The following is an 18,568-nucleotide window of genomic DNA, read 5'->3' on the forward strand; positions in this document are numbered from 1 at the left end:
CAAGTGACGTGGCAGCTGACGTGGCAAGTGACGTGGCAAGTGGACAATCCAAAACTTGTGGCAGGTGACGTGGCAAGTGACGTGGCAGGTGACGTGGCAAGTGACGTGGCAAGTGGACAATCCACATCTCGTGGCAAGTGACGTGGCAGGTGATGTGGCAAGTGACGTGGCAAGTGGACAATCCACAACTTATGGCAGGTGACGTGGCAGGTGATGTGGCAAGTGATGTGGCAGGTGATGTGACAAGTGGACAATCCACATCTTGTGGCAAGTGACGTGGCAGCTGACGTGGCAAGTGGACAATCCAAAACTTGTGGCAGGTGACGTGGCAGGTGATGTGGCAAGTGATGTGGCAGGTGATGTGACAAGTGGACAATCCACATCTTGTGGCAAGTGACGTGGCAGCTGACGTGGCAAGTGACGTGGCAAGTGGACAATCCAAAACTTGTGGCAGGTGACGTGGCAAGTGACGTGGCAGGTGACGTGGCAAGTGACGTGGCAAGTGGACAATCCACATCTCGTGGCAAGTGACGTGGCAGGTGATGTGGCAAGTGACGTGGCAAGTGGACAATCCACAACTTGTGGCAGGTGACGTGGCAGGTGTGTGGCAAGTGATGTGGCAGGTGATGTGACAAGTGGACAATCCACATCTTGTGGCAAGTGACGTGGCAGCTGACGTGGCAAGTGACGTGGCAAGTGGACAATCCAAAACTTGTGGCAGGTGACGTGGCAAGTGACGTGGCAGGTGACGTGGCAAGTGGACAATCCACATCTCGTGGCAAGTGACGTGGCAGGTGATGTGGCAAGTGACGTGGCAAGTGGACAATCCACAACTTGTGGCAGGTGACGTGGCAGGTGATGTGGCAAGTGATGTGGCAGGTGATGTGACAAGTGGACAATCCACATCTTGTGGCAAGTGACGTGGCAGCTGACGTGGCAAGCGACGTGGCAAGTGACGTGGAAAGTGGACAATCCAAAACTTGTGGCAGGTGACGTGGCAGGTGACGTGGCAAGTGACGTGGCAAGTGGACAATCCACATCTCGTGGCAAGTGACGTGGCAGGTGATGTGGCAAGTGACGTGGCAAGTGGGCAATCCACAACTTGTGGCAGGTGACGTGGCAGGTGATGTGGCAAGTGATGTGGCAGGTGATGTGACAAGTGGACAATCCACATCTTGTGGCAAGTGACGTGGCAGCTGACGTGGCAAGTGACGTGGCAAGTGGACAATCCAAAACTTGTGGCAGGTGACGTGGCAAGTGACGTGGCAGGTGACGTGGCAAGTGACGTGGCAAGTGGACAATCCACATCTCGTGGCAAGTGACGTGGCAGGTGATGTGGCAAGTGACGTGGCAAGTGGACAATCCACAACTTATGGCAGGTGACGTGGCAGGTGATGTGGCAAGTGATGTGGCAGGTGATGTGACAAGTGGACAATCCACATCTTGTGGCAAGTGACGTGGCAGCTGACGTGGCAAGTGGACAATCCAAAACTTGTGGCAGGTGACGTGGCAAGTGACGTGGCAGGTGACGTGGCAAGTGATGTGGCAAGTGGACAATCCACATCTCGTGGCAAGTGATGTGGCAGGTGATGTGGCAAGTGACGTGGCAAGTGGACAATCCACAACTTATGACAGGTGACGTGGCAGGTGATGTGGCAAGTGGACAATCCCCAACTTGTGGCAAGTGACGTGGCAAGTGACGTGGCAAGTGGACAATCCAAAACTTGTGGCAGGTGACGTGGCAGGTGATGTGGCAAGTCACGTGGCAAGTGGACAATCCACAACTTGTGGCAGGTGACGTGGCAGTTGGACAATCCACAACTTGTGGCAGATGACATGGCAAGTGACGTGGCAGGTGATGTGGCAAGTGACGTGGCAAGTGGACAATCCACAACTTGTGGCAGGTGACGTGGCAGGTGATGTGGCAAGTGATGTGGCAGGTGATGTGGCAAGTGGACAATCCACATCTTGTGGCAAGTGACGTGGCAGCTGACGTGGCAAGTGACGTGGCAAGTGGACAATCCAAAACTTGTGGCAGGTGACGTGGCAAGTGACGTGGCAGGTGACGTGGCAAGTGACGTGGCAAGTGGACAATCCACATCTCGTGGCAAGTGACGTGGCAGGTGATGTGGCAAGTGACGTGGCAAGTGGACAATCCACAACTTGTGGCAGGTGACGTGGCAGGTGATGTGGCAAGTGATGTGGCAGGTGATGTGACAAGTGGACAATCCACATCTTGTGGCAAGTGACGTGGCAAGTGATGTGGCAAGTGGACAATCCAAAACTTGTGGCAGGTGACGTGGCAAGTGACGTGGCAGGTGACGTGGCAAGTGGACAATCCCCAACTTGTGGCAAGTGACGTGGCAAGTGGACAATCCAAAACTTGTGGCAGGTGACGTGGCAAGTGACGTGGCAGGTGATGTGGCAAGTCACGTGGCAAGTGGACAATCCACAACTTGTGGCAGGTGACGTGGCAGTTGGACAATCCACAACTTGTGGCAGATGACATGGCAAGTGACGTGGCAGGTGATGTGGCAAGTCACGTGGCAAGTGGACAATCCACAACTTGTGGCAGGTGCCGTGGCAAGTGACACGCTAAATACAAGTACACTGCAGCTCTCACAGCTGCTGCTACTCACTCTGGTCTCACAAAATTGCTGAAATAGTTAATTTTTGAGCTGGGGAGGGTCTATAATGTTAGCTTAACTAAACGCTTCTAGACGCAAACGCGGTAAAACGCCGCTAAATCGCGGTAAAAATCGCGGCAAAACGCGCGTTTCTAAACGCCGGTTTCAACATGTGTCCAGCAGCGTTTGCATCTGCGTCTCGTGTGCATGAAGCCTAACAGGTTCTTCTGGGTCAGTTTTGTGCAATTAGATTCACATCTTTTGTCTCTTGCTCTATTTTGTAGAGCAGAATAGGCAGAATTTGCACTGAAAGGAAAGTAAATTAGCCTGACCTAAAACCAAGGAATTATTAGGGAATCAGAGATTAGAGCTAGAGGATTCCTGATTCCAGCAACAAAGGTAGCCTGGTGAATATGGAGGCCAGAACATGTCCACAACCAGAATAGCCCATCTTTGGTATATTAGATTGAACACATCCGGATGAAGAGACTTTTCCTCTTGGTCCAAGTTACATCGTTTTTTTTTTTTTTAAAGACACATTAGTAGTATACAGAGCAGTACATCAAAGATATATAGATCCCCAACAGTAAAGGAATCAACATTCAATAGGAGCAATAAAGATTGTACACATCCGTTTTCACATGTCTGAGCCTTTGATGTCTACCCCCATCATACACTGAAATATATGTGCATTTTCTTTTCCAAATTACATAGTTAGGTTGAAAAAAGACCATCTAGTTCAATCCCCCCCCCCAAAAAAAAATTACAATCCCCATATACACAATTCTCTACCCACAGTTGATACAGAGGAAGGCAAAACCCCTAGCAAAGCATGATCCAATTTGCTACAACAAAAGGGAATAAAATCCCTTCCTGATCCAAGAGGCAATCGAATATTCCGATGATCAACTTTACCTATAAATGTTAGTACCCACTTATATTATGTACACCTAGAAAAAAATCCAGGTCTTTAATCATCTCAATACAAGGCCCCATTCACCCCCTTCCTGCACAGGCCATTTTTCAGTTTTCAGCGTTGTCGCACTTTGAATGACAATTGCACGGTCATGCAACACTCTACCCAAATTTTTAATCATTTTCTTCACACGAACAAGCTTTCTTTAGGTGGCACTTATGGGCACGGATCAGGCGGTACTGATGAGGAGGCACTATTATGCCACACTGATAGGCAGCACTGATGAGCAGGCACCGATGGGCACCATTAATGGGCACTGCTTTGTGTCACTGATGGGCACTGATTGATGGCACACATGGGGCTTTACTGTAATCAGGGCACTGATGATCAGTGCCCCGATTATATCTCCCCTTCGAGGAGATGCCGCTGATCGGCTCTCCTCGCCGCACACTGTCAGTGTGAGGCGAGGGGAGCCGATTACCGGCACTTCCTGTATTTACATGTGACTGGCTGTCATTTGACACAGCCGATCACATGGTTAACTAGTTGCTGACCGCCGGCCGTCAAATGACGGCCAGGCGGCGCAGCTATTGTGGCGGGAGGCCGTCATATGACGGCCTCCCGTTTAAACAGGGATGCGCGCGATCGTGCGCGCGCATCCCTGTTTCTTCGGTGGCGGCGTGTCACGGAGACACCGCTCGCCACCGAAGGGGGTGAACAGCCATTCGTTATGGCTGTTTACCACGTGATCGGCCGTGATGAAGTCACGGCCGATCACAGATGGTCACACCCCCTACGTGCACGGCGCATGCGCGCGATCGCGATTCCCCGGGAACACTGCTCGTCACCGACACTGGTAAACAGCCATTGGCTGGCTGTTTACCCACGTGATCGGCTGTGATCCTTTCACAGCCGATCACTAAAATGTAAACAAACCGCGGTAACGGGATGTTACCGGGTTCTCCTCCTCACACACCGATCGTGTGTGAGGAGGAGATTGCGGTAACATCTCGTTACCGCATACAGTGTACACCAAACATACTGATTGCCCCCCCCCCCCCCAATAAAGAGGACCTGTCACCACCCCTCATAGTACCTGTCAATCACAGTCCATCAGAGTACCTGTCACAGTCCATCAGAGTATTTGAGTACCTGTCCCAGCCCATCAGAGTACCCGAGTACCTGTCCCAGCCCATCAGAGTACCCGAGTACCTGTCCCAGCCCATCAGAGTACCCGAGTACCTGTCCCAGCCCATCAGAGTACCCGAGTACCTGTCCCAGCCCATCAGAGTACCTGTCCCAGCCCATCAGAGTACCCGAGTACCTGTCCCAGCCCATCAGAGTACCCGAGTACCTGTCCCAGCCCATCAGAGTACCCAAGTACCTGTCCCAGCCCATCAGAGTACCCGAGTACCTGTCCCAGCCCATCAGAGTACCCGAGTACCTGTCCCAGCCCATCTGAGTACCCGAGTACCTGTCACAGTTCATCTGAGTACCCGAGTACCTGTCCCGGCCCATCAGAGTACCCGAGTACCTGTCCCGGCCCATCAGAGTACCCGAGTACCTGTCACGGCACATCAGAGTACCCGAGTACCTGTCACGGCACATCAGAGTACCCGAGTACCTGTCACGGCACATCAGAGTACCCGAGTACTTGTCACGGCACATCAGAGTACCCCAGTACCTGTCACGGCCCATCAGGATCCCCGAGTACCTGTCACGGCCCATCAGGGTACCCGAGTACCTGTCACGGCCCATCAGGGTACCCGAGTACCTGTCACGGCCCATCAGGGTACCCGAGTACCTGTCACGGCCCATCAGGGTACCCGAGTACCTGTCACAGTCCATTAGAGTACCGAGTACCTGTCACAGTCCATTAGAGTACCGAGTACCTGTCACAGTCCATTAGAGTACCGAGTACCTGTCACAGTCCATTAGAGTACCGAGTACCTGTCACAGCCCATCTGAGTACCCGAGTACCTGTCACAGTTCATCTGAGTACCTGTCACCGCCCTTCAGAGTACCCAAATACCAGTCACCAAACCATCAGAGTACCTGTCACCAGGCCATCAGAGTACCTGAGTACTTGTCACCAGGCCATCAGAGTACCCGAGTACCTGTCACCAGGCCATCAGAGTACCCGAGTACCTGTCACCAGGCCATCAGAGTACCCGAGTACCTGTCACCAGGCCATCAGAGTACCCGAGTACCTGTCACCAGGCCATCAGAGTACCCCAGTACCTGTCACCAGGCCATCAGAGTACCCGAGTACCTGTCACCAGGCCATCAGAGTACCCGAGTACCTGTCACCAGGCCATCAGAGTACTCGAGTACCTGTCACCAGGCCATCAGAGTACCCGAGTACCTGTCACCAGGCAATCAGAGTACCCGAGTACCTGTCACCAGGCAATCAGAGTACCCGAGTACCTGTCACAGTCCACCTGAGTACCCGAGTACCTATCTCCAGCCCATCAGAGTACCCGAGTACCTATTTGCAGCCCATGTCTCATAGAATATACGTTGGGGTGTTTACTTTCCAAAATGGGGTCATTTTGTGGGTAATTTCACTGTCCTGGTGGTCCAGGACCTTCAAAAGTGTGATGGGTAGGAATGAAATAAGATGTGTCATTTATGCTCCTAGAACGCCTGAACGTACTACTTCAATGTTTGGCCCATCTATGTGGCCAGGCTGTGTAAAAGTCCTACACATGTGGTATCGCCATACTCGGGAGGAGTAGCAGAATGTATTTTGGGGTGTAATTTTTGCTATATACATGTTATGTGTTAGAAATATCTTATAAATTGACAATTTTGTGTAAAAAAAAAATGCGTTTTAATTTTTTTCCACATATTCCAAAAACTTCTGGAAAAAAATGAACCGTTCAAAAGACTCATTATGCCTCACAGATTATACGTTGGGGTGTTTGCTTTCCAAAATGGGGTAATTTTTGGGGAAATTCCATTGTGCTGGTACTCCAGGGCCTTCAAAAGTGTAATAGGTGGTTGAGAAATGAGATGCGTAATTTTTGCTCATAGAACGTCTGAAGGTACTACATCAATGTTAGTGCTCTGTATGTGGCCAGGCTGTGTAAAAGTCTCACACACGTGGTATCGCCGTACTCGGGAAGAGTAGCAGAATGTATTTTGGGGTGTAATTTTTGCTATATACATGCTATGTGTTAGAAATATCTTATAAATTGACAATTTTGTGTAAAAAAAAATGCGTTTTAATTTTTTTCCACATATTCCAAAAACTTCTGGAAAAAAATGAACCATTCAAAAGACTCATTATGCCTCACAGATTATACGTTGGGGTGTTAGCTTTCCAAAATGGGGTGATTTTATGGGAAATTCCATTGTCCTGGTACTCCAGGGCCTTCAAAAGTGTAATAGGTGGTTGAGAAATGAGATGCGTCATTTTTGCTCGTAGAATGTCTGAAGGTACTACATCAATGTTGGTGCTCTGTATGTGGCCAGGCTGTGTAAAAGTCTCACACATGTGGTATCGCCGTACTCGGGAAGAGTAGCAGAATGTATTTTGGGGGGTAATTTGTTGTATACATATGCTGCGTGTGAGAAATAACCTGATAATATGACAATTTAGTAAAAAAAAATAAAAAATCTTCATTTTGCAAAGAATTGTGGGAAAAAATGACAACTTAAAAAAACTCACCATGCTACTTACTTAATACCTTGGGATGTCTACTTTGTAAAAAGGGGTCATTTGGGGGGTATTTGTACTTTCCTGACTAGTTAGAGTCTCAAGAAATGAGATACACCTGATGTACTGAAGGCCTGATCAGAAGTGATGAATTTTCAGTGATTGGCACCATAGATTGTAGACTCTATAACTTTCACAAAGACCAAATAATATATACTAATGTGGGTTATTTTTACCAAAGATATGTAGCAGTATAAATTTTGGCCCAAATTTATGAAGAAAAATTACTAATTAGCAAAAATTTATGACAGAAACGAAGAAAAAGGCATTTTTTTCACAAGATTTACGTTTTATTTTATTTATAGCACAAAAAATAAAAAACCCACTAGTGATTAAATACCACTAAAAGAAAGCTCTATTTGTGTGGAAAAAAGGACGCAAGTTTCATATGGATACTGTGTTGGATGACTGAGTAATTGTCATTCAAAGTGTGAGAGCGCTGAAAGCTGAAAATTGGTCTGGTCAGGAAGGGGGTGTAACTGCACTGTACTGAGGTGGTTAAAGAGCTGTGTCAGCAGCTTTTTACAGAGATTTTGGTCAAGCCATGTCCTAGCAACATGGGGTGGCCACGAACGGCACACGCCGTCATATGACATCTGCCCAGGGCGAGACCCGCACCATCCCTCATTTGGCGGTGGTTGGGCGGCACGTGGTTAGAGCAATCTACTGAGCAGACCAGATCCACCTCTGGAGGAAGTCCTTTCCACATTTTCACAACTCTTACTGTGAAGAAACCTTTCTGTATTTAGAGATTAAATATCTTTTCCTCAAGATGCAAAGAGTGCCCCCTTGTCCTCTGTGATGACCTTAAAGTGAATAACTCAAAACCAAGTTCACTATATGTACACCTTATGTATTTGTACATGTTCATCATATTCCCTCTTAATCAGTTCCTCTAATCTTTCCCCCATAGCTGAGCTTCTTCATGCCTCTTATCAGTTTGGTTGCCCTTCTCTGCACTTTCTCCCCGATATACTTATTGAGAACTGGTGCCCAAAACTGAACTGCACATTCCAGATAAGGTCTTACTAGTGATTTTTACAGGGGAAAAATTATAATCTCTCTCTCTGGAGTCCATACCTCTCTTAATACAAAAAAGGACTTTGCTCACTTTGGAAACTGCAGATTGGCATTGAATGCTATGATTAAGCTTATGATCTACCAAAACACCCAAATCCTTCTCCACTATGGATTCCCCCAGTTGTACTCCCCAAGTGATGGTCATTGGGATAATCCACCTGCTAATTGTCATTCTCGGGATGTGCACCTCAGAAAGCTTCTTTCCACGAGAAAATCTGGTTTTCTTACCTCAAGTCAAACCCCCTTGATGACTGATATATGACACTGTGATGGAGCGTGAGATCCAGGATGTTGATGGAGAGCTTGATTTCTCCTCTTAATCATAATCCTTAAACTGTCAATTGGAACACTCCTTCCTAGCCTGATAGACTTAAAGTAGTTGTAAACCCTCACATATACCCAGTGAAGTGAATAGCCTCAAATGATACATCGAGACTAAACAAATCTCCCTACATACGTTTTACTTATATATCTGCTATCTTCCCCCTTCTACGCGTTTGGAAAGTGCAGATCACGTTAGAAAGCTTTCTTCCTTTCAGTAGTGGCAGGAGAGTCTGAGCTTACACTGTGTGAGATGATTCGAGGAAAGACCCCCCCTCCCCCCCACCACATAGGCAGAGGAATGAAGGAATATGCAGAGCTGTAGTCTGAATAGACATGCTCCCTGCTAATCTCCCTCTCCGACAAAAATTTTCAGCTGAGTTCTCTCATGTGTCAGAGAACTTGTCAGAAGTGACTCTGCTGATAACAGAGGAGCGAAGCACCAGAGAGAAACCAAACCTAGAGTTTTGGAGAGAGATAAGTAAACACTACATATATATGTGCTTAGGTCAAATTTCATGACTAGGGATTACAACCACTTTAAGTCTGTTATAAAGGACTTTCCAGCAGTATGGGGAGGAACCACCAAGAGGGGGGGGAGAGAGATACTAGGGGGTCCACGACCGGAGAAGCCGACCATTTTTTAAGAAGGCTCTCCTCAAAGGGGTAACGTACAGCCATTCTTTTGGGGACCAAGAAGGTCCACTGCGGGCTTCCCTATTCCTTGTATATGAATTATCGAAATAAGTCAGATACGAAAACACCTTAGGTATACGGGCTGGCTTACGGGACCCAAAGGGGACCGCTACTTCAGCAGAGGATCCTGCTGTGTCCTGAATTTTCAGGGTATCATGCACAGCTGTGATAAGTGCTCCAACTAGCTCTTTGTCTTGCGCTTTGTCACTGTCCAATCGGTCCTAGTCAGCGTCCTCTGACACATCACAGCAGGGGCCGCCAGAGTCAGAGCTCTCTCCGGAGGACGGGGAGCAGGTGCCTTTTTTACCACCTTTGCGCCCACACACCGCCTCCACCCTGGCAACGAACGTTTCAAGGACCACCGACAAAGCGTCCAAAGGCACCGCACTGTTTGTAGCCGGTTGCAATTGCAGGGAGTTCTAGGGAAGAAACACTAGTTTCTGAAGCCATGCTGACCCATCCTGTCTGCCCACCTTGGGGACTTCGGATAGGTGCACAATCCCACCCTCCTAGCTGCTGCAGACTGAGGGGCCCCCACCGCAGGACTCACCGCCCGGACAGAGTGCTGCACTGTTCTGTTACAGGTGCCTGTGTCCAGTGTCAGCTCCCAGGTGTTCAGAGCAACAACAAAAAAAACGTGCTGTTCTGACAGGGACCAGCGCTGAGGATAAAAACCGCGCTGAGCTATAACAAAATGGCCACCGGCCACCCTGTATAAGGGACAATCACAGGGAAAATGGCCGCCGACCATGCTTTCCACAGAGAGAGACAGAACATGGCCGACAAGAAACTGTACACCGCGAATGAACAGAGATAATGGCAGCAGAACAGCACTATGACGACAGCACATGCAGAGCCTCCAGACACCAGCGGAGAGACCACAAACACCCAGGGACAGACAACCAGTGCAGCCCCCAATCCAGGGTTAGAGCCCCCCCGGAGGACCCCTGGCTCAGGTACACACACCGCTCAGCAGCCCAGCCATGCAGCATCCCCCATGGGGGGGGGGAATAGGGACAGGAAGAGAAGAGAGGGACCCCCTAATAGACCTCCCAGGGAATGGACAGCTGCTCAATACCGCAGAGGCAGGAAGAGCTGTACTTACCATCCAGACTAGCAAGGGATATCCCATCACAAACCCACTCCCCAGCAGTACTGTGACAATGACATTGGTAGTCCAGTTATATGTGTGCCCCAGGGCGTTGCGCTCATCGGCTGCCCCTGGAGCCTGAGGGGCATGTCGTGGCCGACCCAGCGCATAGCTAGGGTCTGCACAAGCTCAATGGCCAGGCTGGGGAGACTACAAGGATCTAGATTATCCAGCCTGTCACCCAGCCGGCTGTTGATAGCAGATCACAGGATCTTAAAATCTTGCGCAAAAGGCAAAAATCCAGACATTCCCAGGACAGATGGTCCCGCGGGGATCCTAGGTCCTTCTCCTTCACTAGGCAGAAAAAAACTGAGCTGCAGGAAGCAGGCTGAGGGGTTATTACCAGAGGGACCGCCCCCTGGGCGGAACTGTAAAGTTCTGTTTTTCACATGTATTACATGTTCTGCCTAGACCTCTCCTGAAGGTGGCATAATAACCCTATGGTCAAGATTACTGGAACTGTGTCCATCAATGAACCAAAGAGAAAAGACTTTTGCTGGGTTGTGCCCAGGACCAGACCCAAGTTTTTCAGGCAAACAGAAAATTAGAGAGCAGATTTTTTTTTTTTTTTAATCATCCAGCTGAACCCGGGCATATCATGTCAGCTCACGGAACTGGAACAAATCTGCCACCGTAGAGAACCGATCCGTCACTGTCTATCTCCAATATACTACTCCCTGATCTCACCAGCAGAAGGGTTTATCTCCCCCTTCCTCCGTGGGAAGCAGATGTAGGACTGTGATTCAATGACTCACAGAGGGAGAAGATCCTATACTTTGCCCAGAAGTCATCCATAGCCACCAGAGTCCAAGAGACCTGCTATAAAATTATGACTCGATGGTATAGAGTGCCTACTACTCAGCACTGATTCTTCCCGCAAGTCCCCAGTCTTTGCTGGCATTATGGTGTGGAAGAGGGAACGAGGGCTCTCACTACCACATTTTACGGTAGGGAGGAGTCTTTTCAGGAGACATGGCGACCATAGCAACATTACATCTACACCGAAGCATACCTCTGAAAGGTTTCACAGCCTGATTAATCCCTGAGGCTCGATTTACACCCTAGTCGGGGGGCACCGTCTACCGTCTTAATTTTCCTCCCCCCCCTTCTTACCTACCCTCCCTTACACCCCCCCCCCATCCAGGGAGTACTATACTAGCTATAGTGGGTTATTAACCCCTTCCCGCCGAGCGTATGCAGATGTGCGTACTCGCACATGCATCATCCCAATACAGTTTTTTTTTTTTAGAGCCGGCGATGGGCTTTCCAGGTATAACAACCGATGCGACTAAAAGCCGGTCGGCTGTTATACAGGAGGAGTGGGAGGGGACATCCCCCCCCCCCTCCCGCCGCTCTTACCGGGCCTCCACCGGGAGTTCCGATCTGAGATGCGCCACTTCCGGCGCCTAGAGACAGACTGGAACGAAGCTGGAAACAGCTCCTGAATGTAAACACGGAAGTGACATCACAACGACACTTCCGGTGTACTCAGCTGCCAATGGCGCCGGTTTTAAAAAGAAATAGTGTTCAGAATCGCCGTTTTCAGCGATCTGAATACTTTGAAGTGCAAAGGAGGGATTGGAGGTCTTTTAGACCCCCCATTCCCTCCATAAAAAGAGTACCTGTCACAAGGGATGTTTATATTCCTTGTGACAGCAATAAAAATGATCAAAAAAATTTGTTTTTTAAAACAACTTAATTATATAAAATTTAATAATTAAGAAAAACTTTTTTTAAAGCACCCCCGTGAGCTTGCGCAGCAAAGAAAACGCATACGGAAGTTGTGCCTGCATATGTAAACGGTGTTCAAATTACACATGTGAGACATCGCCGTGATTGTCAGTCTAGCACTAGACCTCCTCTGTAACTCTAACCTGGTAACCGTAAAACATTTTTAAAGCGTTGCCTATGGAAATTTTTATGGTACTGTAGTTTGTCGCCATTCCACGAGTGCTTGCAATTATAAAGCGTGACATGTTTGGTATCTATTTACTCGGCATAACATCATCTTTCACATTATACAAAAAAATTGGGCTAACTTTACTGTTTTGGTTTTTAAAATTCATGAACGTGTCCCCTTTCCCAAAAAGTTGCATTTAAAACACCGCTGCACAAATACCATGCGACATAAAATATTGCAACAAATCGCCATTTTATTCTATAGATTATCTGCTAAAAAAAATATTTATATATAAATAATATAAATATGAAACGTTTGGGGGTTCTAAGTAATTTTCTTGCAAAAAATACGGATTTTAACTTGTAAACACCAAATGTCAGAAATGGGCTTAGTCATGAAAGGGTTAAGGTAACAGTCTGGAAGCCTCCCCGGTTTAGCACACGGACAGATCCGTCACACAGTTTCACACTTACATGTATTCTACAGAGTGCACAACCGGAGGAATCGATATTCTACACTGCTGATATAACATTTAACATCTGTTACACATTTCTGTTTTTTATTATAACCACTGTCATCTGCTTTTGACTGTTAACACTGTATCATCTTGAAAATAAAGAAAAAAGTTTAGTCTTTAAGCGGTTAAACTGACCTCATTTACAGACGGAAGTTCATTCCTTTGATCCAAGACCCCTTTCACACTGGAGGCATATTTCGGGTACTAAAGGGCTAAAAATAGCACCTGTAAAGTGCCTGAAAAATGCCTCCCCTGCAGCTCCAGTATGAGAACCTGAGTGCTTTCACACTGGATCGATGCACTTGCAGGACATTAGAAAAGTCCTGAAAGTTTTAAATTAACATCGCTGTTATCTTCTTAAATTTTGTTTTTGATAAACCCTACTGAAGGGCTATGTTGGCTCCCGGTTTGGGATATTTATTACTCCATTGTTTTGTTAATTGATGAAAAATTTTCAATAAAAGTATTGAACAAGAAAAGTCCTGAAAGCAGCATCTTTGGAGTGGTGTATACACCGCTCCTCCCCCGCCCCTTGAAATGAATAGGCACCGCTGCCGAAGAGCCTGCAACACGCTTTTCAGGCACGTTTAACCCTTTAACTGCCACTAAAGCACTGCTAAAACTAGCCGAGCTTTACCACCAACGCGGCCACACTGCGAGTGTGAAAGGGGTCTAAAAGAACCAAGAGATACTTTGTCTCTCATTTTTGCTGTTGATAAACATTTTCCGGCTGAGCTTTTTTCCTTTCTTTTGACAGCTCTGCTCGGCTCTGCACTTAACATGAAACAAACAAATGTCATATTGGGACACAGCGGCTGTGTCCATGCAGCCGATGTGTCTCAATAGACATTACTAGTATTGCCTGCATGGAACACTTGTGCATTCACATGCAGGTAAACACGGCCCTACACATGCTTACAGTATTTCAGCCCTTTTGAACCCGGCCTTTATCTGAAACTACTAGCTCTAAGAATTTTCCCTAAACCACAATGGTACAAAATCTACATTGTCTCAGACTGCTTTAACCACTTTTTGTTTACAAGTTTAAACCAGTATTTTTTGCTAGAAAACTACTTATAACCCTCAAAACATACATTTTTTTTAAGCAGAAACCCTAGGGAATAAAAAGGCGATCACTGCAAATTTTTTGTCACGCGGTATTTGCTCTGCGGTTTTGCAAACGCTATTTATTTGAAAAAATTTTACTTTAATAAAAAACAAAACAAAAAAAAACAAAGGAGAGATGGCGTTATGCCGAGTTAATAGATACACAACATGTTATGCTTTAAAATGGAGAATTATTGCTCCTGCTCCAACATTCACGGTGATACCTCACATGTGTAGTTAGAATACCGTATATACTCGAGTATAAGCCGAGATTTTCAGCCTCTTTTTTGAGGCTGAAAGTGCCCCCTCGGCTTATACTCGAGTCACCGCTGTCTGACTGCTCGATCAGCGTATCGAGCAGACAGACGGCGGACATTAAAATTTAAAAGCCGCGCCTCCTTCTCCGCCTCCGCCTGTGATAGGCGGAACACTGAATTTCCCAGCAGTCAGTGTTCCACCTATCACGGACATCCGCTCATTCTCATACTACGGACGAGTATGAGAGGATGTCCGTGATAGGCGGAACACAGGCTGCTGGGAAATTGAGTGTTCCGCCTATCACAGGCGGAGGCGGAATTTTGAATTGTAGAATGGCCGCCGAGAAGAGCGGCGATCCATCGGCACGGCACGGGACGGAGGAGGCACGGGACGGAGGAGGCACGGCACGGGACGGAGGAGGCACGGGAAGGAGGAGGCACGGCACGGGACGGAGGAGGCACGGGACGGAGGAGGCACGGCACGGGTCGGAGGAGGCTCGGGACGACGGCGGCTCGGGACGGAGGCTTGGGACACAGGTAGGCTGGACACACACACAAGGCTGCACGGACACACACACACACACACACACACACACACACACACACACACACAAGGCTGCACGGACACACACACACACACACACACACAGGGATGGATGGATGGATGGATACACACACACACACACACAGGGATGGATGGATGGATGGATACACACACACACACACACACACAGGGATGGATGGATGGATGAATACACACACACACACACACACACACACACAGGGATGGATGGATGGATGGATGGATACACACACAGGGATGGATGGACGGACACACACACAGGGATGGATGGACACACAGGGATGGACGGACACACACACAGGGATGGACAGCCATGTCTCACCCTCGGCTTATACACGAGTCAATAAGTTTTCCAGTTTTTTGGGGGTAAATTGGGGGCCTCGGCTTATATTCGGGTCGGCCTATACTCGAGTATATACGGTACTATTTTCATATGCGTGCGTGACTTGCATATGCATTCGTTTTGCACGCGGGCACAGAGGGATGGGGGAGCTTTACATTTTTAATGATTATTATTATTTAACTTTTATGTTTATATTGTCCCTTTATTTTATTTTTTACCTCTTTTATTCCTATTACAAGGAATGATAGGCCTTATACATACACACACACACACACACACACTTATGGTCGGCAAGTGGTTACAGCCCAACTGAACCTACAATTTAAAGTGGTAATAAACAAAACCAAAAGCGTAATATATTGCCAGCTCTTTAACCACCTACTGGCCACTTTTACTCCCTTCCTGCCCAGGCCAATTTTCAGAGCTGTCACACTTTTAATGACAATTGTGCGTAATGCAGCACTGTACCCCAATTACATTTGTATAATTTTTTTCTGCACAAATAGAGCTTGTTTGGTGGTATTCCACCACTGGGTTTTTATTTTTTGCGAAATAAAAAAAAAAAATGTTTGAAGAAATAAAAAAAACTTTCATAGTTGGTTTTAAAATTTTGCAAACAGGTAATTATTCTCATTCCCTGATGTGTGCTGATGAGGTCGCACTGATAGGCAACACTGATGAGGAGGCACCGATTGGCAGCACTGGAGGGCACTTTTGGGACTGCATTAATAATCTGGACACTGATAATCAGTCCCCTATCAGTGTAGATGTCCCTTTCAAAGCGGTTTAAAAAAAGCCTGTTCTATGCCAACATACTGTAGAAAAGGATCCTTGCTCTCAATGCAGAGGTCTGATGCACTACCTACTGATTCAGACCTATAGCTCTGCAATCACTTTAGGTTCACTTTAAGCAATGTACAATTACCTTCTTAAAATGAAACAAAATAGCCAGCACTAATATTTGGATTTTGCATTGAGCAAAGTTGCAATTACATCTGAAAAAAATAAAAAATAAATAAAGAATAAAAGCATCTGGTACTTTGACTTTACCAGTTACTGGATTAAAGCGGAAATTCACACAAAAGGGGGCATGATTTTTTATTTTGTTTGGGGGGGGGGGGTACCTGGTTTTGACTACTCAGATCACCTAGGTAAAAACAAATTGTGCATGTATGGGGAGGAGCAACGTACTGATGTCACCGCATGCTACGTCCCGTTGTTTAGCACGGGCTTGTGTACTGCAGACAGCCGGCCGCAATTTTTTACCTATTTGAAGTTTTTATATCTTGTTTTTATACGCCTAGGGTGTTCAGTTTTACATTAAATACCCAGCGGGTTCCACCTATGGCCATTTTTTGTTTACTTTTCTCTCTGAGCCACAATATATCACAGATTTGTGTAACATAATGGTTGGTAGCAGAAGATCCGTGGTTTTACAGTCCTGACCAGGAGAGCCTCCATAGACAGGACAATCGGATCGGTTCCAGAAATCCTTGAGGAAAAGGCCCTGGCTGGGCAATAGCTACAGGCACCAATTATCTGCGAGCTGGTAAGCGCACAATTCATATGGTGGCGGGATTCACCAAGTAAAGTCACTTCTACTGTGGATGTCACTATATTCCGAACTGTTACTAAACACTGCACTATTTACTGGACATTTTTTGGATAATCTTCTTTGGACGTTATTTCATTATTGATTATCAACCATTTTTATTACTTCAAGAAAGTTTTGTCACTTTTGTTGTCACTATTGGAGTTTATATATGCTATACACTAGATCATGATATTACATTTATGATCTCAATATTTATCTATTTAGGAGTATTTAGGTTAGAATTTAAGTGCAACCTTTTGTTTTCAATGCATACATGCTGATCTGTGTTACCTTTTGCATTATTCATATGCCAGTTTCTTACTTTTAATTAGAGGAAGGTGATGAGGGTGGTGCCACCATCTAAACGAAAGTAATACATTCTCACAAAGAAAGTTCTCTGTAGAAAACAATTCAATTATTTGCCAGCATCTGGAAGCATGCAATAGAACAGGCTGTGTCTCTTTCCCTACATATTCCTCCCTGTGTTCTTGCTCTCATCTCTGGGCTGGGCAGCCAAAGGCGCTAAAACCGATGTCAGAGAATATAGTGTCCTGCACAGCAGCTGGGAAATCTTCTGGAAAAGCCACAGAAAACACATAGGGGCTTTACAAAATGTGCTATGTGCAATCTTGCAGGAATAGAACAAAAAAAAAAAAGGCTACAATATGTTCACTGGAATGGGACATAGTAAATAATAATGTACCTCTATACACGCACTCTCTCTCACCTTTTATTTCTATACAGATTTCATCATCTCCGGTTTGGTGACCTGATCCTTTCTTGCTAGCACTCAGTCTTTGCTCCCACTCTTCAATCACTACTGCCTTCTCTTGATCACTCAAGTAAATGGTATCCGGATGTTTCTGCTGGATGTGCATCTTCACAGTGCTTATTTTTGGGTTTATTAAGGTCACTCCACATACCATACAGATCAAGCCATCCTTGCTTGGGGTGTAATCCATTAGGAATTCTAGTTTCCAACGGTCATGCTGGTACTTGCGTGGGTCCTTTGGAGCACTTCCTTGCATTCTGCCAAAAGCAAATTCCCAAGAAGCACCTTTCCCTTCTGACAATGCTCCAGCCCAGCTAGGTTCCTGCTCCTCGTCCTCCACAGAATCACATTCAGGAATTTGTAATGGAGTTACTCCGGGATCTACAATGACAAGGGGGAGAAACAAAATCGGGAGAATTAACTGTAGACGATCTTCCATTTCACAAAATGAATGTTCAATGTCACCAAGTATTTTAAAACATGGAGGAAAAAAAAAATGTAAGTGGTTGTGCCCCATTGAAGACTAAAGAGGAATGAAAATCATTAGTTATAAAACATAACGGTTTGCAAATTCTTTTAATTTCTTCTTTTGCTTCACATCCAAATCCCATATGCCTTGTATTAACTGAAGCACATACCCTGCCAATATGCAATGCAAAGAACATTCCTTTACCATATAACCATTCCATCCATCAGAGAAGTCCACACTTCTTCATTTAAAGGGTTTGTTACCTATTTATACAAGACTATGCCAGCCCCTCTATTAGAGGCTGGCATAGCACACCATGAAAGTCGTTTTAAAAAACGAGCATTCTAAAAACCGAATTTGAGCTGTCTTCAGGCCGGTCACATGACTCGCGGTTGTTCCTTTACAGCTCTGATGGATGTCTTCTGAGGGAAAAGACGAGATCTCCCTCTGACGTCAGCCAGGAAGATCACGTGGCCTCTCGTGTCCTCTGCAGAAGCTCGGTCTTATAGTTGTAA

The 18,568-nt window shown here is 46.5% G+C and overlaps 1 protein-coding gene across 3 annotated transcripts in view; it reads right to left on the reverse strand.

Moving 5' to 3' along the window:
- The window catches only part of LOC143959413 (uncharacterized), a 116,739-nt gene that overhangs the window by 13,389 nt on the left and 84,782 nt on the right, over positions 1-18,568 (reverse strand). For all 3 annotated transcript variants that reach the window (XM_077468049.1, XM_077468050.1, XM_077468051.1), the window contains one exon: positions 17,540-17,965. In XM_077468049.1, the coding sequence (XP_077324175.1) occupies positions 17,540-17,965 (426 nt within the window). The remainder of the gene's footprint in view (positions 1-17,539; positions 17,966-18,568) is intronic.

Source organism: Lithobates pipiens, unplaced genomic scaffold (assembly GCF_037356315.1).
Source record: "Lithobates pipiens isolate NorthernLeopardFrog02 unplaced genomic scaffold, aLitPip1_a1.2 Scaffold_74, whole genome shotgun sequence".
Taxonomy (NCBI): Eukaryota; Metazoa; Chordata; class Amphibia; order Anura; family Ranidae; genus Lithobates; species Lithobates pipiens.